Genomic DNA, 24,261 nt, shown 5'->3' on the forward strand with positions numbered 1-24,261 from the left:
CTAATGGAAAAGGTGTCTGCGTGAGTAACAAAGCAGAGAGTGAGAGACAATGTGTGTTGTGTGTATGTAGGAGGAAAAAAATAAAGATCTCTAGGTCCGCACTAACACAGATAAATTTTAAAAATGGCTTGTTTATTTCTAAAGTTTTCAGAGTACACAAGCATTTTCAGATTGTTTTTTTTTAAAAGTTTCACATCCTCAAATATGTGAGACCCTAGATTTTCAAACATTTATATTTAGGATATAATTTTCATTGAGGAAAAAGCATTTCAGTGTTAACACAAGGCCAAACTCAATTTAAAAACATTTCAAGGTTTCGTTTAAAATATATCTTGGTTAGTGTGTTTTTTTGTTTTTGTTTTGTTTTTTTTAAAGATTAGCTGTAGATAGTGCTGGGCGGTATGACCAAAATTCTATATTACAGTATTTTTCAAAATTATACCGGTTTCACTGTATTCAATGGTATTTTTTTCCCATGTATGAGTGGATGTTAACCACATTTTCCACTGCAATTACTGCAGTAGACTGGCTAAGAATAACCTATTCCAGTGTCATGAGAATTGTACATTGTACAAAAAAACATTTTAATGTGCACACAAGTATTAATACAGGTTTGCATGGCCCCATAAAGTGATAGTTTTCAAGGGGGTGGCACTAATAAAGAGAAGGAATCACATTGCATGACAGTTGCAGTCAAAATATAGAACCTTTTTATTCAACAAATTTTGCAAACAACTTAAACTATAATTTTGACAACATATTTTCAACCATCCAAAGAGGCATTTAGACTTAGTAAAATATCCAGAGGTGCTTGTCAAATGTTGTATTGCACTGAACAGTGCAATACAACAGAAAAGGAATAAATAGAAAATATTTTTTGTAAACCAACTACACTTTCTGTTAATGTTAACAATCTCTGTCCACTGACACAGTTAAAGTGATCTTTTAAACAACTTTACCATCATTAAACTGCATAATTTTTAAACTAATAAATAATAACAATAAAATAATAGTGCAACTTCCAGTAATAATACTATTATTTCAAGGCTTCAAGCCCAGGTGCATTACACAGTATTCACCAAATAAAAATAAAATTAAATTAAACAAGTGCAACTTGGTGATGACATCATTACCAACTGAACCATCATTAAGGCAAATTGCATTAATAGGGACCTTGCTTCAAGCTAAGCTATATACATAAATAATAAAACTGCAACTTGCATTTATAATGCTATTACACAGTACCTAGGTACATTACACAGTATTCAAGTATTGAAAAAAAAATAAGACAAGTGCAACTTGGCTTTCAGTATTATCCAGTAGTATAGAAACAGCATTCACACATTTGAAAATAATGAACAAGGCACTTATGTAAATCTCAGCCATTACAAATTCTGGGTAAGGAAAACCGGACGGTCAACAGCATCTGGTTTGAGTGCTGCCCTGTGGCACGTGACAGTGTTCCCACCAGTGCTGAAAGCTCTTTCAGATGGAGAACTGATAGCAGGGATACACAAATATCATCAGGCTAGCTTGGCAATTCGGGGGAAATTTGCTTGGTGGCATTTCCACAACTCCAAAGGGTCTGCAGGTTGCATCACTGTCAACCTCTGTGGTCTGCAGGTAGGTTCTCAGCTCCATTTTGATGCTTTCCTCATCTGACAGTCTAACATTGCTGGAGCTCATGCTGCCCATGTTCTGCTTTTTGAAAAAGCTGGACAAATACTTTTTTTTTTTTCCTCAGGAGGAGAAACAGGCTCTGTTGCTGCTCCAGAAGCCATTGAGAGTGCTGACATGCCAGTGCTGGCTTCATGTTGATCCTTTAGTTATTTTATTTCTTCTACTTCTCTGGATATAATGTGTTCCAGTTTCGTTCTTTATGTAGGTTTTTCTGAATTGTGGGTCAAGAAGAAATGTGACATCTAGGAGGTCATCCAAGGCAGGATCTGAATATTTCTCATTCAAGTAGGCTAGAATGTTTTTCTTCACATCCTTGGTCAGTTGCATGTCATTCTCTTCCTCAGCAAGAATGCTTGTGTTGAAGAGATGGAGTACGGGCTTCAGGTAGGAGACGCTGACATAGTTTTCTCCTGACAAGGCATCTGTGAAGTCCTGGAGTGGGTTCAACACCTTGTTCACAGCACATCCACATCCTGCCAGCTGAGCACCAAGTGCCTTAATTTTCTGTCAGCTTTTAGAACCTGACTAATGGCGCTCTCCTGCTCAAGTACTGTTTGTATAATCTTTTGACGTGCCCCCAACCATGCTCAGTCATGAGCATGTGCTTTGGCAGGCACAGTTCATCCTGAACAATGCCCAGGTCCCTCCTTTTCTTCCACGAGTACAAGAAGGCAGAGACAATTTTTTTGCAGACACCAACTGCACTTTGTATGCGTTTATCTTTCACATCTATCTCTGTAAAAACAACACAATTCTATTCACTTGCTTATCCAAATGTTAATTACAAGAGATTAATTTATTGATAGTCCCAAAATACTCTCATTTATAAACTCCTCTTCAAATTTCCACAGACCTACACAAAGTAAGTTAAATGTACATCTCATATCATGTCATAGTTACGATGGGGTTGTGTTCTGTACATCATATCGCAAGTCGAATTGATTGTAAGTCTCATAACCTAGCCTAAGGAACTGTACTCAGAGCCTACTTAACTCTTTGAGGGCTGAATATTTTTTCCAAAAAACTCAGTTTTCTGAAGGCGCACAAAGCAATGGTTTCACACATAAATCAACATAAAACGACTGTTGCTGCCTGTTGTGCCTGCTGTTGGCACCTGTTTGCAGTTTCCAGCTGCTCAGAAGGTGGCTCAACGGCCAGCAGGAATGCATGGTGGACTGGCTGTTTTTGTGAGACAGGTGCAGAGGGGTGATCATTGCAGTGAGACGCAATATGGTTTGTACCTCGTGTCATCGTAAGTGTCAGTCATCCCAGGCGAACGTTGCCATGGGTGCGTCAGCTACAGGAACATGTTCAGCATCACAATCAGTTCGGGACCTATCAGCTGATTCCGGTACCTCACTTTCATTTTCGATCCAGGTCACTTGCATCAAAATCAGAGTCTCTATCGATCTCTAGCTAGACTGAGGCATCTCACAACGCGGGAGTTTCCGGCAACGTATCATACTGCATCACTCGGATTGCTCGTCCCACAGAAATGTTTGCTTGCCGCACCAACTTGAAAATTTATATTTTACACAATTTTATATAAGTTATCGTCTCACTTTTGACATCGTAACTTCGAAAAATCTAAGTTGAACCATCGTAAGTAGGGGACTACCTGTATTGGCTGATAATAGAGATAACAGAAAACTGATTATGCACACATTCATTGTACATTTCTTATTAATATGGTATGTTTTTACTACCATTACTTAGAATAGTTTATTATTTTAATAACTATTACATACCTATGGCTGTGTGAAGCCTGTGTCCAAATCACTGGAGTCTTGTCCAATTGTTAATCTTGACAGCCTTCTTGATGTTGGCCCCACTGTCCGTTGTGATGGCCACTTGCCTCTGCTCTGTAAGCCCCCAGGAATCGAGTGCTTCCAGCAAGCTTGCAGTAAGTAATTCGCCTATGTGGTCATTTGAAAAATAGCTTGTTTGGAGGCAATAACTATTCTATAGCCAGTCATCATTTATAAAATTAATCGTCAGGCTCAGATATGATTCCATAGTGCGACTTGACCACATATCTGCTGTTATTTAATAGTCAGGGACTGTAGCCACCTCTGCTTGTAACTTCCCTCAGTGTCTTGATCATAGCCCTGAATCAGCCTTTCTCCCCAGTAGTTAACGGAACCATGTGTTTGGCTATATGGATTGTAATGGCATTGAATATCTCGATCCACCGCTCGCTTTTTTTGTCATAGGCAGTACCTCTAGCAAACGCATCTACAAGTGACGTGTGACTCGAGTGTCCTCTAGCTTTTTCAGTTTAACCTGAGGACATGTAGGGTGTCAATCTTAGCTCCATACATTCATGGTACTCCAAAGCATGTTTACGGCTAAAGTGGTGCAGTAAATTGCTCATGTTGCCACCTCCAGCAACAACTTTAGCTTGACAGCATTTGCAGTAAATAGTTGTTTGGTCCACATCCAACCTTTTAAAACCAAAGTATCTCCAGACAACAGACACGGCTCCTTTTTTTGGCAAAAGTTCTTCTGTGTTATCATGTTTAACTTTATCGTCTGCTACAGCTTCAGTTTCGGAATGTTCTCTGTCCATTTTCACTGCTCAATACCTCCACTAACACATGTAATCCATTGCATGCATGTTTAGCAGTGTAGCAGTGAAAAGGTCCCCCCTTAAACAGTTTCCCACTGTGCCACCTTCCGAATGTTGTTTAGGCTATTTAAACTGTTGCAGTATAAGAAAAATCCATATCATAACAAAAATAAAAAACGGTTTTCAGTATGAACCAGTATACCTCCCAGCACTATTTGTAGGTATATAAAGTGTGTGTTTTGCAAGGGTGTCATTTTTATGTTTGAGTGAATATAAAAGGTTTCTCATGATTGACTGAAGTGATTTTAAATTCTATTTTATTGGAGGTACTTGACTGAAATTCTAGGAGGAGAAGAGTTTTTTTTCATGCTCAGTGGTGCTACCTGATTCGTGCCATTTGTCCTGGGTGATGGAGAGCTCCGATTATGACCCTACCTACATGAAAAATTCAAGAAGACATTAACATCTGCAGACATGTGAAGAAAGCACCAACATCATATGGTCGAAGATTGCTCCAGCACTCAACCTAAGATTTAAGAAGCTAAAGTGTCTTCCCAGAGCTGAGAGCTGTGTGCTATGATCTTAATTCAGCAGCTTGCTCAAGGCAGATGGTCTTACAACATAACCTGTGGAAGCAAAAAAGTCATAGCCAATAAAGAAAAAAATCTTCCCTCTTGGTTTCTTCAGAGTCTGAACATGATGAGGATTCAGTTGAAATGTGTGTCGAGCATTACAGAGCAGAGGCCAGCATCCACATGGAAGAATGTCAACTAAGGTTGGTGGTCAGAAATTTCAATGGTGCATATTTTTTAGAGCCAAAAATGTAATATCTGCATCAAATGTAAAGGTGGTGGAGTGTGTTTCTTTATTAACAATTCATTGTGCCCATATGTTAAAGAGCTGGGAAGAATTTGCTTGCCTCATGCAGAATTTCTGTCAGTTAACTGAAAGCCATTTTTCGGCCTAGAGAATTTGCATCTGTCAGTCTAATTGGAGTTTATTTTCCACCTCACACAAATACCACAATTGCAATTCTGATCTTAGCTGATCAAGTCTTAGCTAATGAGAATAAATACCTGGATTCCACAGTTATTATTTTGGTTGACTTTAAAAATTCCACCTTAGTATCAGACCTTACCAAATACAAAAAGCTGGTGAAATCTGCAACTAAAGATGACAAAACTCTGAACCATCAATACACCACTATTTAAGATGCTTACTGTTTCACAGGCCCCTTTGGGCAACTCTGACCATGCCATGATATCTCTTCTCCCTTCATTTTGGCAGAAATTGAAATCATCTAAACCAGAAATAAAAACAGAGCGTAAGTGGTCAACTGAGGCTGTTGAGAGAATGCAGGATGGATTGGATTCTTCTCTCTGAGAGTTATTCAAAGATGACTTTAACACACCAGATGAGTATATGGACAAACTTAATTTTTTGTTAGTTTCTTCTTGAAAACTGAATTCCAGCAAAACATTCGTCAAATACAAAAATGACAAACTGTGATTTTCTAATAATCTGAAAAAGTTAAGAAAAACTACATGGGAAGCTTACAAAAGCAGAGACAAAGCTGTTTACAATGATGTTAAATTTCAATTTCACAAATCCATTATTGATGCCAAAAGCAGATATAAGGTAAATCTAGAGCAGAATTTCTTCACCAATGATTGTTCCTCTGTCTGGAATGCTGTATAGGTGATCACCCTCACCCAAACACAGACATCTAAAGACATGCTAAATGACTAGTTGAACAATTTTATTACATGTGTGCAAAGCACTACTGCACCATTTAGAACATCAAACTATCTGACTTACTACTCTTGCAGCTTAACTGTACTTACCCTCTACGCATTTCTGTGCATGAAGTCCATTTTCTGTACTGGAGATAGAAATGTCATAAAGCTTTTGGTACAGAAAAATTCCTCCCTCCACACTAAAATATTCGACTGTATTTAAAGAAATTGTCACATTTACTCAGTTTTCGGTCTTTGGCTCAATGCATAGTCCATTCCTGTTTCAAAGAATCCATAATCATACCTGTGCCTAAGAAGTAAAATGCTTCCTGGTTAAATGATTGCAGGTCAGTGGCATTGGCCTCTGTAATAATGAAGACATTTGAACATCTGGTTCTTCAGCATCATTAGTCTGTCACAAATTCTTTCCTTGACCCACTAAAGTTCACTTACTATGCCAGCGGGTCAGCTGAGGATGCAGTAAACACAGCTCTCCACTACGTCTTGCAGCATTTAACTGATACGTCATCTATTTATGCCAGGATCTTATTTGTGGATTTCAGTTCTGCATTTAACACAGTCATACCAGAGCTCTTCAACAGCAAACTTCTCAGTATGGATCTGAAATCTGGTATGTTGCATGTCTCTGGTTCTCTGATTTTCTAACAGAAAGTGAAGATGGGCAAATATCAATCAGGGCCCCTAACCCTGAGCACAGGGTTTCCACAGCACTCTGTTCGGTCTCCTCTCCTTTTCTCTCTCTACACCAATGATTGCACCTCCAGTGACCCATCAGTTAAACTGCTGACATTTATTGATGACACCACCCAGATGGGGTTGAGGTACCATATCAGAGGGAGGTAGATTGTCGAACCAGTTGGTGCATGTTCAACAATCTTAACTTGAATTCCATCACAACAGTGGAAATGATTGTGGATTTTAAAAAACACTCCTCACCTCCTGCACTCATAGTTATAAATGGTGTCATAGTGAGCAAGGTGGAATCATTTAAATTTCTTGGCACAACTATCACTCATAAGTTTTTAGATGTAATCAGTGACTGTTTTTAACACAGTTTTTTAAAGCACCAATGTGGAGGGAAGCCTGTCTAGACATAGTATTTTGTAAAAATCAGGATAGAATTGAGAGTGAAGGAGTGACTAAACCACTTGGGTTAAGTGACCATCCTCTTTAATAAAATCCCTGTGTGTGTCCGTGTGTGTGTCTTCTGGTGAAGTGCGCATACGCGGGGCACGGTGCGACGCTTTAAAGCAGATGCTTCAAAGGCTGTCACACAAGACAGAGAGGGCGGGACCTATAAAATATCATGCGGCTGATCCAATCGGATTTCGGTAAATGAGGTAAGACCTAAAACATAATGTACGAAAAATCCAATCGGGTACTGACACGCGGAGACCAGCTTCCCCAAAGAGGTGGGATTAGTGTTTGTTGTTGTGCAAGTGTTCACTCTGAGGATGTCAGATTTGCGATTAAGAAGCTTGGCCCGGTAAAGTGTCAGTCGTTGAAGGGGTTTTCCTAAATTTACAAATTTTCATGATATTACAATAGGATGACTTTTAAAAGTAGATTTATTTTCGCGCACATAAAATCTGTTGCAGGGGAGAAACCACACATACAATAATCAGCTGCACATCAGCACAGATTAAAGTACTTGCTGGGGAAGTGCACAGTACTTGCTGGAGAGATGCCACAAGCACGATTATCAGCTGGGCGCCACACATTACATCAGTTGCTGGGGAGACTCTGCTGATTGACCACCGTTGTAACAGAAAATTAAACGCATATTACGGACATCAAAGCCAGTATTACTGTCAGAGAAAATTAAAGGTACACAATACAATGACACATATTACAGCCACATACAAGCCAGTATTACTGTAACAGAAAATAGACGGTCCCTTGCCATTTAATATAGACTGTTCCTACTAATGTTTATGCACTACTGTTCTAGCGCCCATTATTGTAACGGGCATAATATCTAGTAATATAATAAAATTATCACTGTTTTGGAAGAGCAAAGTTTTACTTTGGTAGGGAAAATTTTGAGCAGATGAGGCAAAGTCTAAAAGCATGGGCTGGGGTAAGTTTTTTAGTGTGGAGACAATTCAAGCAACAGTGGAACAGATGTAAAAACGTTTTACATATAATGCAGACAGGCACATATCAAAATTTGGAATTAGCAGGAAATTAAAATCAAATTACATAATGGGTTAATAAAGAGTTGAAAAAGAAGCTGCAAAGAAAAGAAAAACAGTTGTATAAGTTGTGTAAGACTAATAACACCAATGTGAGTCATAGATCATATGAGAACATATAAGGGTAGCAATTAACAAGGATTTTAGGGAAGTTAAATATAGCAGATAAGGCAAAAGATGGCCACAGCAGGTTTTTGTTTTTGTATTTTAGCAGTAAAAGAACAGTCAAGGAGAAGGTGAAGTGCATCAGGAATAGCAACGGGGAATTAAAAAATTCAGGTAGTGAAATAGCAGATGCCATTAACTCACATTTTTCTGAAATCTTCACATGTGAGGAAATAGATAACTTCCTGTCGATAAAAGGGACTACTAAAGTTTGGAAATAGTAATTGATTTGGAAATAGTAGAGGGAAAAGTACTCCTTAGATTAAATAAAATTAAATCAAACAACCCACCATGACCAGAGGATATTTATCCTCTTGTTCTTAAGGAGGTTAGCGAGGCACAGGGAAACAGGAAATTTTGGAACTAGGTGTTGGCGACCCTGAGGTGTCGGTAGTTGTTTGGCACCAATGCGACCTCATTTAGAACCCCTTGGAATTTCTGCATCATTACCAGTTAGAACATTTTAATCGTGTTCCGTCTGCTCATGCCATTACAACATAGGTGCACAATTTCGAAGTAACAGATTTAGCCTTAAAAAAGAAGTCCCCAGATGAAGCCACTTTGCATATTGCCCAACAGTTGATGGCAGCTATTATTTGGAAGGCGCGTCATTTCATGCAATGGTGACATTCCATGGCCTCCGAGATCCCCAGGTCTCACAGTTTCTGATTTTTTTTTCTGTGAGGACATCTTAAAAGCCAAGTATACCGAACACGTTCTGCAACTATTGCTGAACTAAAAAGGAGGATTGAAAAGGAAATTGCTGGCATTTCTCTCAACATGTACATCGAGTAATGTGGAATTTCCACAACAGGCTGTCAGAATGTGTACGGAGAAATGGGCAACACCTTCATGATGTTTTCTTCAGAACATAAAATGAATTTTGATTACCATCATTAATTGTGTATCCTGTGTAATACATTTCATTATTAAATATATTTTGTAATGTGTTTATTTCTGCATTGAACGTCAATTGAAAATTTCCCATTTCCCTGCACCACCCTATATAAACCCTTGACACATATTTTTAGAAAGTCACTGCATACTGGGAAAATATTGAAGGACCGGAAAATGATAAATACTATCCCGTTATATAAAAAGGGTGATCGGGCAAATCTAAGCAACTATTGGCCAGTTAGCTTAATGTGCATCAAAGGTACATTAATGGAATTATTATTGGATTTATTAAGCAAGAGATTAAGCAACACATGGCAAGAATAAAAGTTTTACTGAACAGTCAGCATGGGTTTAGAAGAGTGAGATCATGTATTACGCTAGAATTATGCTAGAATTCTGTGAGGAAGTAGCAAACGAGTATGATCAAAGTGGAGCATATGATATTATTTTTCAGAAAGCTTTTGAAGGTGCCACATGAGAGGTTGGGCATCACACTAAAACAAGTGGGAGTTCAGGGTGTAGATGAGTGCAAAATTGGCTCAGAAGCATAGAGAGATATGTTGCGAAGAACCCTGTCAGAATTGGCTGTTGTTAAGAGTGGTGTTCCATAGGGGTCAGTCTTAGGGCAGCTACTATTTTAACTCCATCCAATGTAGATTGTTTATTTTCTATTTATTTTATAAGAGCACACTTCGTATACTACTGGCCAGGAGTATAATTCTGCATTACTAAATTTTTTGCTGTATTTGTGTTTTGTGCAATATAATTTTCATTACTGCTGTATATAATGTTGTGGTGTATTGTATATTATGTTGTTTAATTGTAAAATGTTATGTGTATGGTGTAACACCAAAAGAAATCCCTAGCAACTATCCTGCCTGGCAATAAAGTTCAAGTTCAGTCTGGCCTGCATTGTATGGAAATATATGGTAAGATCTGCCACAGATCTGTGAGAAGTGGTTTTCAATCTCTGGCCATATTATACACAAAAACCAAGCCACTGTAAAATAAATCTTAGTAGGTTTGTTTGTCTTAGCAACTTGCTGAAGGTAAAGGAATAGCAGAATGTGTTGTATTTTATAAATCTAAAAGAAAAAAGATAATTTATTGAAAGGTCTGTCAATTCATGTTTTGCTGAAATGTTATGCTACAACTAAAAATCAGACAAGATGAAAAATATGTTTTTAATTCTTGAAAATCAGTAAATGAAGCTTAATTTTTCCTCTGTTCTGACTATAACATAATGTATTGCTTTTTAAATGAAAAAAAACTGTTATCAGGGTCAAATTTGGGAAAATCTGAAATTGTGATTAATTACAATTAACTACACAAAATAATGTGATATTATATGAGCACATGAGAATCATAGAAGAACAGTACAACAAAAATGTTTTTAATTTATAGTTTTGAATTTTACAGATTAATTACTTCTTCTATGGAAAGTCATTGTAAAAAATTAAAATAATTGTGACTGTGTTATGAATTTCCTGAGACTTTTTTATTGACATTATTATTGTGGACTTGACTTGAGGTTGCTATGCGGTTACTAAGAATACAGCCAAACTGCCACACCCGGTCACGTTAATTATATCATTCCATGACGGTATAAATAGCCTCTATGTAAGGTCATACAAGTGTCTAACTTTGTGACTACTTTTTTAAAACATTTCACTGTGCATTATTCTCCTGTTTATTTTGACTCTGACCTTTTCTTTGCTCTGACTACGATTCTTGCCTAATCACTGGTTTAGTCACTTGGTTCTTTTGATTTCTTGGTTTTCAATCTTTGCTTGTTCCTCTTCACTGACTCTTCTCAGTCCTTCTGTTTAGTTTCTGTCCATCATTGTTGACAGTTCAAAAACAACATTAAAACAATGAGACGTGAACATTTGAAACAGTGGTCTTGCAGTTCTTCAGTACCTTCTGCAACCAATACTTCATGACATCTCTGATGTATAGAGCCTATTAGCCTCTGATTCTGCAATTTTGGGATGTTATCCCATTACTACAGAAGGGTCTGATGTAGCTGATGGCCACTGGCAGAAAGAGGGTCACATCTGTGGATGTCCTGTCATGATCCAGGGCATCCCAAAACTGTGCTGTTGGCTTAAAGTCAAGAGAATGTGCAGAAATTGATCAGGGCAGTTATGACCACATAAGCTTTGTGTGTCCTGGCATTGTTCTGCTATAGGGTTAAATGTCAAGGAGGTTTGAACAGGGGACTCTGGCAGGTCATCTTGTTCTAAGACCAGCTGCATAGAGCCTGTCTGTCACTGGCAGCAGTTTCAGCCGTAGTAAAGATGACAGATCAGGTGTGGTCACTGAAGGGTAAAAAGACTTTGGAGAATCATCTGCGTTACCAGTCATTTGAATCTTCCTGGCAGTTGGGACATTTTAGAGCAGATGTGTCAAACTCATTTTTATTGAGGGCCAAACACTCTTGTTTGCCCAGCGTGGACTAGACTATATTAACAAAAAACTACCACCACCTTTTCTTTATGAACCGAAAACGCAGGTACCTCCCTGCTCATAACAATTATATATTCTGTCTTGTGTTTCTTTTGCAGTTGGCTTCCCTCTTTATTAGCGTTCCTTTTATTGCACATTGCAGTGGGTTAGGAAAGCTATCAGCAGCTGAAATCAGCATAGAGTGAGGGACATAAAGTCAAGCAAGAGTGGCTGTCTAGACACGTGACAATTTGTAGCTAAACCAAAGTGTACATTTGTGCATTTGGCATTTGACCATATAAAAACTGTGGTGATGGATGCATTTTCTTTCAATATGTAACAGTCAATTCATCAGAAATGACAAAAGAATCATACAAGGTGGTGGTAGCAGTCAAGTAAGCTGTGAAAAGGTGGCTAACCCTGACCCCTGTGTAGCTTTAAAATTGAGTGCAGTGACAGTAGCAGAGTGTATCAAGTTGTGCTACCATCTCTTTTATGAGTATCACATCTCTAGCATCAAGATGAAACACTTAACGTTCTTTATAGCAGTGTGTCATGTCACCCTATTACAAGCACCCCAGTTTTCACTGTAACTACAGGTTTGAAGCTGTGGTGTCCTGTGCTGTGCAGATGCAAGTAGACGCAGGAAATGTATTTCACTAGCAGGTATAAATGTACTCCATCTAAATTACATAAGGATAAAATCTATATATAATATGCATGCTTAAGTAGGTCCTTGATAAAACTAATGGTTACCGGTTGTGTACAGCATGTTTTGAATAGCAGGCCATTTTAAATGGTTCATTGCTTGATGTGCCCTGTGAGCCTCGAGTTTGAACGCTGCCTTAGAGTGACTTAATTCATATTGCCTAGCAATGAAGATACATGATATGCCTGCTGTCAGCATACAGATGACCCTTTCCCTTGTTTCTGTTGATATCTGAGACATTACAGTATGCACAGAAAACTATGTTTGGTCTTTCTCTTGCTGAACTTTGAATAATGACCTTCTTAAAGATTAAAACAAAATTAAACAAACTTTATTTAATATATCCATTAAAGAATTCAAGAAGATGCATAAAACAGCAGAATCAAAAATGGCAAATAGGTTAATACCTTGAATTAAAGAAGGACTGAAATCAGTTAATCGAATAATATAAAAAAAAATGTAAGAACACAAGCAATTGATAATAACATGCAATTCTGAAGTTCCTACAATTAAAGGCTAGTTGGGGTATTTATATGGAGAAAGGGCAAAGAGCAAAGAAAACTAATACAGGTAATCTTAATATGGTACAAAATTGCAAAAGTAATACAATTTCTATATTTTTAAATTGCAAAAATAATAGTTACATATGTTCAGAGTAAGTAGAAAAATAATTTACATATGAGTTAATGTGAAAAAAGAGGAAAATACCTTGTTAATTGTGAAGGTTGAGTGTCTTTATGTTTCATAGGGTCATTATTGTCAATTTAGGATTGAGTGTTGATAATGTTAAGCACGGCTCTGCTTCTAACTTCAAGTTTTTCCTGTATTTATTTTTTAAAGGAAGCATCAAGGTTACCAAACACTGGCATCTCATTATCAATCAAAACCTTTCCATTGCGGAGTATCATTAAAAATACTAAAAAGAAACATAAGATATGTGTATTTTATTATTATTAAGAAAAACAAGGAAAAAAACCTAGCTTCGAGAGGACTGCTGAAATGTTGGATAAAACTAATAGAAAGTTTTTCAGGTATATACTTATCCATTACTTAACATTAAGAATGTGATAAAGCATATACTTTACATTTAGGGAAAGGGGCATCTGGGTGTAATTCCACCAAACAATTGTAAAGATCGTGTGTTGTCAGTAGAGTAGATATCTGTTTACTTAAAATATAATCTTAATACAATAATGTGATATTCCAGTAGTAACTGGATGGAAAAACAAGGAATTATGGATCTGATAGGTAAATGTGAGGCATTTGTTAGCCAGCAGTCATACCACCTGCACCTCAAAATGGATGATCCACCTGAAGCTAATCATGTTTGACCCTTTGCAGTACTTGGATGGGAGACCAACTAGGGATGCTTGCATTGCTGCTGGAAGAGATTTTGGTGAGACCAGCAGGTGGCACTTGCCTTGTGGTCTGTGTGAAGATTACAGTCCCCTAGTGCAGTGATGGAAACAAAAAAATGGTGCCATCTTTTGGATGAAACATAAAACTGAGGTTCTGACTCTCGCTGTTCATAAAAGTTTACTGGGCATCTTTTGAAAAGAGTAGGGTGTACCCCATTGTTCTTGCCAAATTGCCCATCTTGGCCATTGGCATTCTGGCCCCTCTAATTGGCTGTGTCTCTCACCACTTCACCACCTAATAACTACTGTGTGGTGAGTGTACTGGTGCAATAATGACTGCCGTCACATAATCCAGGTAAATGCTGCCCCTGAATGTTGTTCAGTCATAACAGGAACTATTAAGGAATCTTTGAACAGGTTTGACTACAGGTGTCTATCATACCAACCTTGGCATATGATGAACACTCTTGTTTCTGTAAGTCTTCCTCAGTTCGGGGCAATTATCTAGTATATTCCCTGAAGTGCCACAATATAAGCATACTCGATCAGTAAATGTCTCTCTTGTTTTTTGGGGGTTACATTAGTTTTCCTGAATTCCATAGTTTCAACAGCAAGCATTTTACTGGATGCTCCTCTCTCTGGTCTTTTTTCTAATTTTCTTTCGGGTTTAATAGTATGTATGTAGTTCTAATGTATCCCCTACATCATGACCTGCTAGCTCATTCTTTGTTTTAGATTAGTTCTTTTTTTTAAATAAAGAAACTAGAGTGCTTTTTTCTCACCTTTATATAAGAAGTGAGAACTTAAAAAGTGATTACATAAACACTAATATTAATGCTGCTCTGTTTTTATTGCAAAGGTCTGTTAATTGTAACCTCAGATCTTACTGGCAGATACAGTATCTTTTTAATGTCTTGAATAAAGGCATATAAGGAACAAATGGGTTTGATTTATGTCATATCTGTAAAAAGCCCACTCCAATGGTTTATTGTCAAATAGTTATTTTGCAATCTACTGTACTTTAGTCATATCTGAGGAATAGGTTTGTGGTGATAAGTTTGGAAAGCCACATTACTTTTATCTCCCAAGAAACTGTAGAGGTGAGGAATTTGTGGTTCTTTAATTACGCCTGTACTGATATTAGCTGTTAGTTGAAGAACTCCTGGAGCTGTTCTTTTATACAACGCAATATATAAACAAGTTGCTGAAATGAGGTAATAAATCTCCAATTAGTTACAACATAGCTGTTAACTCTTCCTTAATTTACCCTAGTTCTTTTAGTGTATGCCTTAATTCCTTGAATAAACATTTTATCTTCGGATTCATGCAATTCTGTACAATATCTTGACTTTACACTTACAGTACAGAAACAATAGAAACTAAAAATATAATGCTAATATTACATTATTATTACATCTATATATATATAAAATCCCTGTGTGCGTCCAGGTGTCCGTGTGTGGGTGTCTTCTGGTGAAGTGCGCATGCGCGGGGCACGGTGCGATGCGCGATATTACTGTCAGAGAAAGTTAGAGGCGTTTTACGGAAATACAAACCAGTATTACTGCGAGAGAAATTAAAGGTACACAATACAGTGACGCATATTACAGCCACATACAAGCCAGTATTACTGTCAGAGGAGATTAAAGGCATATTACCGATGCGCACGCCTGTATTACCGCCAGAGAAAATTAAAGGTATATTACGGACGTACAAGCCAGTGGACGTACAAGACGGTATCCTTCAATAAGGGCGCACACAAAAAGGCAAGCCTCAAAAGGGCGACCTCAATTGGGCGCAGCAAATAAAGGCGCGTGTAAATAAAGATCTGCACCTTTGTTGCTCTTCACATATTCCAGAGCCATTTGAACTAAATTATCTACAAACGCCTTTATTCGCCGCGCTCAATTGAGGTCACCCTTTTGAAGCTTGCCTTTTTGTGCGCGCCCTTATTGAATAGAGCCGTACAAGACAGTATTACTGTCACAGAAAATTAAAGACATGCAATACACGGCGGCAGCCCACGAAGAACAGTCAGCTCAGCAAGTAAACATCAACAAAAGAAAGGCTGAAAGGCAAAGAAAAATACGACCAACAAAAAGAATGAGGTCAAAGTCCCTTGCCATTTAATATGGACTGTTCCTACTAATGTTTATGCACTACTGTTCTAGCGCCTGTTATTGTAACAGGCTAAATGACTAGTTATTAATAAAATCTAGTTTTTATCATAATATTCTGTGCAGAGGTGGAGGCCTTGCCTTCTGTTGACACTTTTGTAGCATATTTTTCATTTTATGTAAAATGAATGTTTGTATGGAAACAAAAATAAATGTAATCATTAAAATATTTAGTTTTGAGAAAAATGTTCATAAAGTTAAAATTTCACAAATGTCAACTTCTAAACACCCGGAGCTGAATTTAAGGTAACTCTATCAAGAAAAATGCTAATCTTTTCTCTTTTAAAATGCATGGTTTAAAATTTAAAAAATATTCAGCTCAAAATAAACTAAGTTTGTACAACCTATGATTGAAGTTATGTTGACCTTTGATGTTTATATTTTATTGATCATCATATTTTCTGTACTTTCAATGGTCATAAGCTACAGAAAAAGACTAGTATATGCTTTCACTAGTGTTACATTATTTAAATAAAGCAAAGACGTTTGCTACATTTGTTTGCTCTTTGTGCATGCTATTGATATGGACACATTTTACCACTACTGTATAACCAGAAGCAGTACTCTGCTTTAGTTCAGCGCAGTAGTGGAAGCTGTTGAGAGAGTGTTCGAGTACCACTGCTTTTGCTTACCCTGTGTTACTGAATTGCATCAACAGGGACCCCCACCTTTCCTCAAATCAGAAGTGAATGAATGAACAGTTAAAATGCATGTAGGGCATCCATACAAATTTATTTCTTAGAGTGTTACTCTACTGGTAATAATAATTAATAATAAAGACTGAAAAATATTTAGTCAAATGATATCTTAATTTCTGCAGTGGGTTGGCACCCTGCCCAGGATTGGTTCCTGCCCAGTGTTGGCTGGAATTGGCTCCAGCAGACCCCCGTGACCCTGTGTTTGGATTCAGCGGGTTGGAAAATGGATGGATGGATATCTTAATTTAAAAAAAAAAAAATGAAATATCATATAACCATGTATGTGCAGAAATGTTGCCTTCTCCTAAAAATATTGCAATGCAAATATAAACAAAACTGCCTGTAAAAGAATTTTGTCGCTATGCTAAGCCCATCAGTGTCTTATTTGGACAGAACTGTAAATGATGTAAAAATTATCAATAAAAAACATTTATATTTGAAGAGTGTATGATTATTTTTTCCAGGTATAGTGCTTCTTATTTTATGTTATAATGTTTAGCTAAATTATAAAATGTTTGTGTAGATCCTGACTTAGTTTAAGTTGGGGTGTGTACCCTAAAACAGTTTGGAAACCACAGGCAATACAGTAGAAAATACATACCCTCAAGAGCACTGTACACTACTTAACAGAGAAAGCAAGTTCAGATTTTTGACATCACGAAAATGTGGTGTAGTGGGTGATCTGGTCAGAATAATAATTTCAGCTAGTGTAAATTTATACAGGATAGACACATTGCCATACAGGGCTCTGATAATGCATAAATTATATTTTATCTCATTACCATTTGCATGCCAATACAATAATTACAGCTATGCATGGAGGCCGCGAAACTTACAAGTATCTAGGTGCTCTGGAATGATTAATCACAGGCGTATCATTAGAGAAGATGAGAAAGTGCATCTGCAATAGACACAGCCTTCACCCAGAACAGTAGAGGGCACGAGATCTAGTGGTTACAAGATCCGTTATTAAGAGAGATTGGGCACAAGAAGCTAGAGATGACAACACCATTCGGCTTCTAGAGGCCACATGGTACTATTCAAGCTTTTGTAAGATTTGGGGAAGCAAGGACTGCATGGGCCATAAAGTGGTGTTCTGCTCTGCTGTCCCTGGAGCAGAGAGAAGTCTTCCTCCTCTTATAGCCACAGAATTAAATCCAAGTAGGTTTTGATACATACATACAGAAGACAGATGAGCTGGGAAAACATTGGTTGGCAAAAGCTCAACTGGGAGAAAGACAGAAGGCCAGAGATTATGAAAAAACATTGGAGGAGAGCGACAGGGAATGTTGGAATAATTGTGCATTTTAGGATGTGGACCTGTCATTCTATGTAACAAATGCAGTGATTCACATAGGTTAAATAATATAGACACTGAAGTTTGTAAAATTGCTCATTTTGTACTTTGTGTTTTTCTTTGTATGATTATTTCTCTCTTACACCATTTTTAAAAAATCTGTATTTTGCACACTGTTTCATCCTTTCCACTTTTCTGGGTTTGGGTCAGCTTGATTATACCTTTTAATATTTAAATAGGTTAACAAAGAGTAGTAAAGAGCACTGGTATTTGTGTCACTATAATAGATAGATAGATAGATAGATAGATAGATAGATAGATAGATAGATAGATAGATAGATACTTTATTAATCCCAATGGGAAATTCACATAATAATACTGCAACTAATTGCTAATAATGCCATTTAGTTACCTTTTACAGTACCTTAGTGAATGAGATTTTGTTTATACATTCACCGTTTTATTCCTTGATCTATATATTTTTCCGTATTTATCCAGGTTTATTTGAGTATACAAATATATATTTCCTGTACAGTATATTTGCATTATGTGCGGACATATTTGTGAATCATCACTTGCTTGTTAGAGTATATTTCATCCCCATTTTATGTATCTAATTTTACAAACACTGGGCACTCAGAAAGAGTTCAACCTATAAATTAGGTCAGTAATTTGCATTCTGCGTTGATATGCATTGTTTTAAGACTCCAGAATTCCTATGTTTCCTACTTGTATACTGCAGAATGATACAAAGAGAACATTTAAACTTGATAAAGAAGGTACCCTATACCTGCAATTTCACACTGTGTACAAGTGTCTGCTTCTTGTGCAAATATCTGGGTATGTGTTATGCAAGGCTTGTTTGAGATTGACTGTATATAAAAACTTTATTCATTAAGTCTGTTAATTTCCCAATCCATTTTAAGATTTACCAGTGTTTTCTGTCTTTATACCTAACTTATGTCCAGGAGGACTGAAAATGTACTTTCTTTGCTGTATTCTAGCAGTGAGAACATTGGGAAGATTTCTGCAGGCAGTGAAATGGGCTCTAGATGTGGAGAGACTATAGAAAAGTCAACGTTACCCTCTTCGGACAACACGTAAGAGCTGTGAGAGATCAGACAAAAGTGTTTATTCCATTAAAATGCAAAATCGATGTGTAGCATCATTTTACCATTTCTACCAGTTGCAGATCTTCTGAAATTCACAGTGGTCAACAGATTGTGCCATTTTTATTATAACTCCCTCCAAACATTTGAAAACCAGTGGTGATTTCCCAGAAATCTTTAGCACTGTTTTACTCATTGTAAGGCTCACTAGGCTTTCAGTGGTAAACTCCGTTAACTAAGCATACAATTTTATCTCACATTGGTTACAGTAGTGAATGAATGGCTTGAAAAAAAACAAGCCAAAGCCAATTTAATTATTAAAATCAGTGCTTTTCTTGTCAACTCAATGGCATAATACCATTACTTTAGCATTCCCTTTAAGCAAGAAAAAATGTATATTCTGAAAGATTATACTTTTTACACTACTTTTTACTTGTGCCCATGATGAGGTACAAGCTATTTACAACAAAATAAGATAGCTGACTTTTACCAGAATACTTGAATGCTTTCTGAACATCCTCTGAGAAAACTATGCATATTTTTTCACTGCAAGGAGAAGTGCCTACCATATTTGGAAAATCCAGATAGGATTATTAGACTGACCTTAACATTCCTCCTGAACACAGTGAGCTCCAAGTAAGATGCTAAGTGTGAAGCAAGCATTACACACAAAATCACTGCACTTTGCATTCCAGATGAAAAGCATATTAATTTTCAAAAACTGAAGCCAATGATGAAAGATAAGATAGAAGTGGTTAAACATTTCAGTAATTTAGCATTTTTCATTGTGTTGGAGGATTTTAGGGTGCATTTTATTTAAGATTGAAGAATGAGCCTGAGACTTTCAGATAAAGTCATCTCTATCACATGACCATGTTCTCCCTGAAACTAATGATTGCTCAGTTCTGCACAACTGAGTGTACTGCATGGGAAAGCACCCCTTCATGCTTTGTGAGGCCAGCATGACATCACAAAGCTGTAACAGCCATGCACAGAAATTTCCTATGTTTTCTGTAAGATTGTTGCTGTGCCAGATTTCTATGTTATACATTTAAAGAAACAAAAAAAACTTTTCATTTGAAGAATTCATTAGCTGACCATAATGAGCACAGACACCAGATATATAACATTAATCCTCTGGCAGCGCAGCACTGCATGGCTAATTTGCATGCATAATTGCTAAAAGTTATTTATGTTCATTTAAGAAGGAAGAATATGTCAGATCTTACTCTGAAGATGTATGACTAAACTGTTGCATTAGACACTGCTGCCATATTCATTCTCTGCTGTGTTCATTCAGTCCACAAGTATGTTTAAACAGATTTATGTCTTCAGGATTTTGCTATATTTTGTGTTATACCTTGTCACCCCAGTGGTATTTCTCTAATAAAAAGGAATTTATTCTTTTTCTTATTTAGGATTTATCTCCTTCACTACTTTTTACTAATTATAATCCTTTCATTTGGATTTCAGGGGAACACTACAACTGGAATTTTTTACTAATCCTGTTGTTTTACCTTACCTCACCTGAACCAGATGGAAATAAACAAATTATTAAAAACTAATTAAGCAATTTAGAGACAAGCCACAAAAATATCTGTAAAATCTGTCTAGTTTTTGTTATTAGTGCATTTGCAATGGTCATTGATGAAGACGTTAATAATACCCTTCTTTTTTTCTCCTTTCCAGGCAAGTGGACTGGAACACTTTCATAAGTGAAAGCGCCATCTTCATTGTGGCATCCCGTCCAAATAATGCTGCAATTCACCTGCACCCTCTACTATAAATCTCAAGACAGAAATATTGCCAAATGCTGGAAGAAGAGCAAGCATTGAACATTAGGCTAACCTGCTATGGTTATAAACTAGCACAATAGTTTGATTTATGACATTTGATTAAGTACTTTTAGTAGAATAGCCCATACATCCTTTAGAAATAGAAGTGATACTGTTTCACACACAAATCAGATTGGCACACTACTCCCTGAGCCTGGCAATGCCATTTTATATTGTTTCTTCAAACTCATAACTTTAAAGTAAACATACCAAAAGCTGCCTAGCATAGAATATTCCACATAAATTCTAATGACAATCATATTTTGGAAGTAAAGATTACTAACCATTGGATTGTGTAAGAGAGACTGCAAAATACACCTTACAGAAAGAGACCAATTTCTATCCTTGTAATGAAAGACTTCAGTTAAATTAAGAACACACCTTGGGAGGCATATTATTCTCATCTCATAAAAACCAAGTTACAACATTCAGGTTTTTGACTGCTGTGTGCATCTAGAATCCCTTATGGTGTTAAAACTAACTTCCACCTCTTAACTAATGATAGATATCAGGGCAATCCCTCTACTCTCCCAAAGCAAGGTCAAAAACCCACATATATAAGGTGCTTGTATTTTAAATACAATATATTTTATGGTATGTTAAAAAAGTGTATTTTGTGAGGTAACCCAAGTCTGTGAGAGCCAGTTTCCACTCTGAGGAAGTTTTGCATGTTGGCTGATAGGAAATTAGGAGGGATCCATAAATGACCTGCATTTTAAGAATATTTGGTGACAATTAGAATTATTACTCTTTCTGCTGTCAGCAGAATGTCTCCTGTGGTCTACAGGATATGATGTTCAACCATTATTATATAAGAACATTTGGCCGTATTCCATACTCAAATAAGAAACAGTGATGAAAAAAACTGTTTTTACAAATTAAAGAATATATTGTTGTGGAGAATCTGTGTAGGAAAAACCTAGTGTGAAAGTCTTTTGCAGCTAATAATTACAAATACGTATCTCCAGAAAAGCAGCATTCAATCAGGCTGTCTACAAAAATGCATGCAGATTAAATATATTATTTCTTATAGATCAATTTACTAACACTGCAATCTTTATACCTCGTGCAAATAAACAATAAAGTAAAGCTTGCTTTCAAATGATCTATGGTGTCTGCCTTTTCATTGGAAAAAACTTAATTATGCAGCTACTTTTAAGCATCTGAAACATTCATGGTTTTTAGGTTTCTTGAGTGAAATCATGTTAAACATGTGAGTTGTTCTTTTTTAACATTTAAGTTCACACACAGTATGTGAAAACTTCTAAACTGTAGGCATATATGCTGTACAGTAAATAATTCAAAAAAACAATGTCATTCTTTATTGTCTAGAAAGGTAAAGAATCATTATCTACTTTAAATTCCAGTGCCTCTGACTCCATACCATATCTACACTTTTAGAAATGTGCTCAAAGAACCTTCTGCCTGCTGTCAAAACACTTAAGTGACACTGCCTCAAGGTTTGCCATACCACCAAGAGTAGAAGAATTCTGTTAATATTCAAACAAAAACCTTTTAGTAGTTTGGCTAAAACTGTGCTTTCTGCAGATAAAAACCTTGTGTGTAGTTTAACAGAAGGCAGAATTTTTGAAACTTTGTGGGCTACACAAAACGAAAGCCATTGGCCGTAGCTGTTCATCTTAGCTAGCTCATTATCAAGTGAGTGGCACGGTGCAGAAAAGAATCCTGCAATACTCATTCAAAACCCTTATGATCAAGTTCAATGCCTTGGGAGCCCTGGACCTGAGCACTTCCACCACACCCGGAAGCGCTGGGTGGAAGAGGATCGGGGACACCCAGAGTGCTTCTGGGTGCGCAGCCGGCACTTCCACCACACTGGGGATTGTCGGGAGGCACCTGGAGCACATCCGGGTGATTTATAAAAGGGGCTGCTTCCCTCCATTCGGGGGCTGGAGTCGGAAGAAAAGGAAGGACAAGGTCTTGGAGGAGGCAAGGAGTTGGCCTGAAGGAAGAAGAGGCATTGTTTAGGGGGCTGGACTTTTGGGGACTTTAGGGGTTTGTGGTGCACTTATGTAAATATGAGTAGTATAAATAAACGTGTGTTGGGTGATTTGAACGTGTTCGCCTGTCTGTGTCCGGGTCATCTTCCGCAATATATATATATATATATATATAAAATATACACAGGCGGAATGTACTATACGATAAGCAAGAGTTTTACTAAAACAAAATCAGACGCCTCACATATGGATCCGCTTTTACACTGCATCGTTAGTATTGCTCCTTTTAATAGTATCATTATTAGCCCTCATCTTTTCCTGAGATCACGTATCAACCGTCGTTTGGTGTTCCAAGGCCTTAATATTGTAGTTAAATAAATAAATACATACATACATAATTACATAAATAAATAGAAAACAAGCCTTCTGTTTTGTTCTTAAATGCTTTCTTTGTTCTGACTTATTTAAAACCGAGCAGACTGAAAATAAAGGTTAACCCTCTACTTTTGAAAAAGGAAGACCCTTAAATCAACAGATGTTATTCAGTCAATTAATGAGATATTTCATTTATTAATACCGTACAATATTTTGTCGAGCACAAAATTGACAAGTTCGGTACGAAAAAAATATGCCTTCACAGTCAAATCTGTCACAAACATTGATGGTGTCGTCCTGTGGCTCAACTGATTAAGGTGGTTGCTTTTAGTGCAAACCCAAGTTCAAGTTAGATTAAAGAGTCCCCTAAATTAAGAAAAAAAGGTCAGGAGTGATATATACAGTGATCCCTCGCTATATCGCGCTTCGCCTTTCGCGGCTTCACTCCATCGCGGATTTTATATGTAAGCATATTTAAATATATATCGCGGATTTTTTGCTGGTTCGCGGATTTCTGCGGACAATGGGTCTTTTAATTTCTGGTACATGCTTCCTCAGTTGGTTTGCCCAGTTGATTTCATACAAGGGACGCTATTGGCAGATGGCTGAGAAGCTACCCAACTTACTTTTCTCTGTCTCTCTTGGCTGACTTTCTCTGATCCTGACGTAGGGGGATTGAGCAGGGGGGCTGTTCGCACACCTAGACGATACGGACGCTCGTCTAAAAATGCTGAAAGATTATCTTCACGTTGCTATCTTTTGTGCAGCTGCTTCCTGAAACGACATGCTGCACGGTGCTTCGCATACTTAAAAGCTCGAAGGGCACATATTGATTTTGGACTGAAAAACAAACTCTGTCTCTCTCTCTCTCTCTCTCTCCCTGCTCCTGACGGAGGGGGTGTGAGCTGCCGCCTTCAACAGCTTTGTGCCGCGGTGCTTCGCATACTTAAAAGCCAAACAGCCCTATTGATCCATAGTGAGGGGACCACGGGGATGTAGCAAGGAGGCTCAAACTCGTTGGGGCCCATGGC

General features: G+C 37.3%; 1 protein-coding gene across 2 annotated transcripts in view; it reads left to right on the forward strand.

Annotated features, from left to right (window-relative positions):
- phf24 (PHD finger protein 24) overlaps positions 1-21,966 on the forward strand; it is a 211,262-nt gene extending 189,296 nt beyond the window's left edge. For both annotated transcript variants that reach the window (XM_051930143.1, XM_028805156.2), the window contains 2 exons: positions 18,955-19,050; positions 20,749-21,966. In XM_051930143.1, coding sequence (XP_051786103.1) covers positions 18,955-19,050; positions 20,749-20,845 — 193 coding nt within the window. In that variant the 3' untranslated portion in view covers positions 20,846-21,966. The remainder of the gene's footprint in view (positions 1-18,954; positions 19,051-20,748) is intronic.
- Positions 21,967-24,261: the final 2,295 nt, after the last annotated feature.

This window comes from Erpetoichthys calabaricus, chromosome 7, assembly GCF_900747795.2.
Source record: "Erpetoichthys calabaricus chromosome 7, fErpCal1.3, whole genome shotgun sequence".
NCBI lineage: Eukaryota > Metazoa > Chordata > Cladistia > Polypteriformes > Polypteridae > Erpetoichthys > Erpetoichthys calabaricus.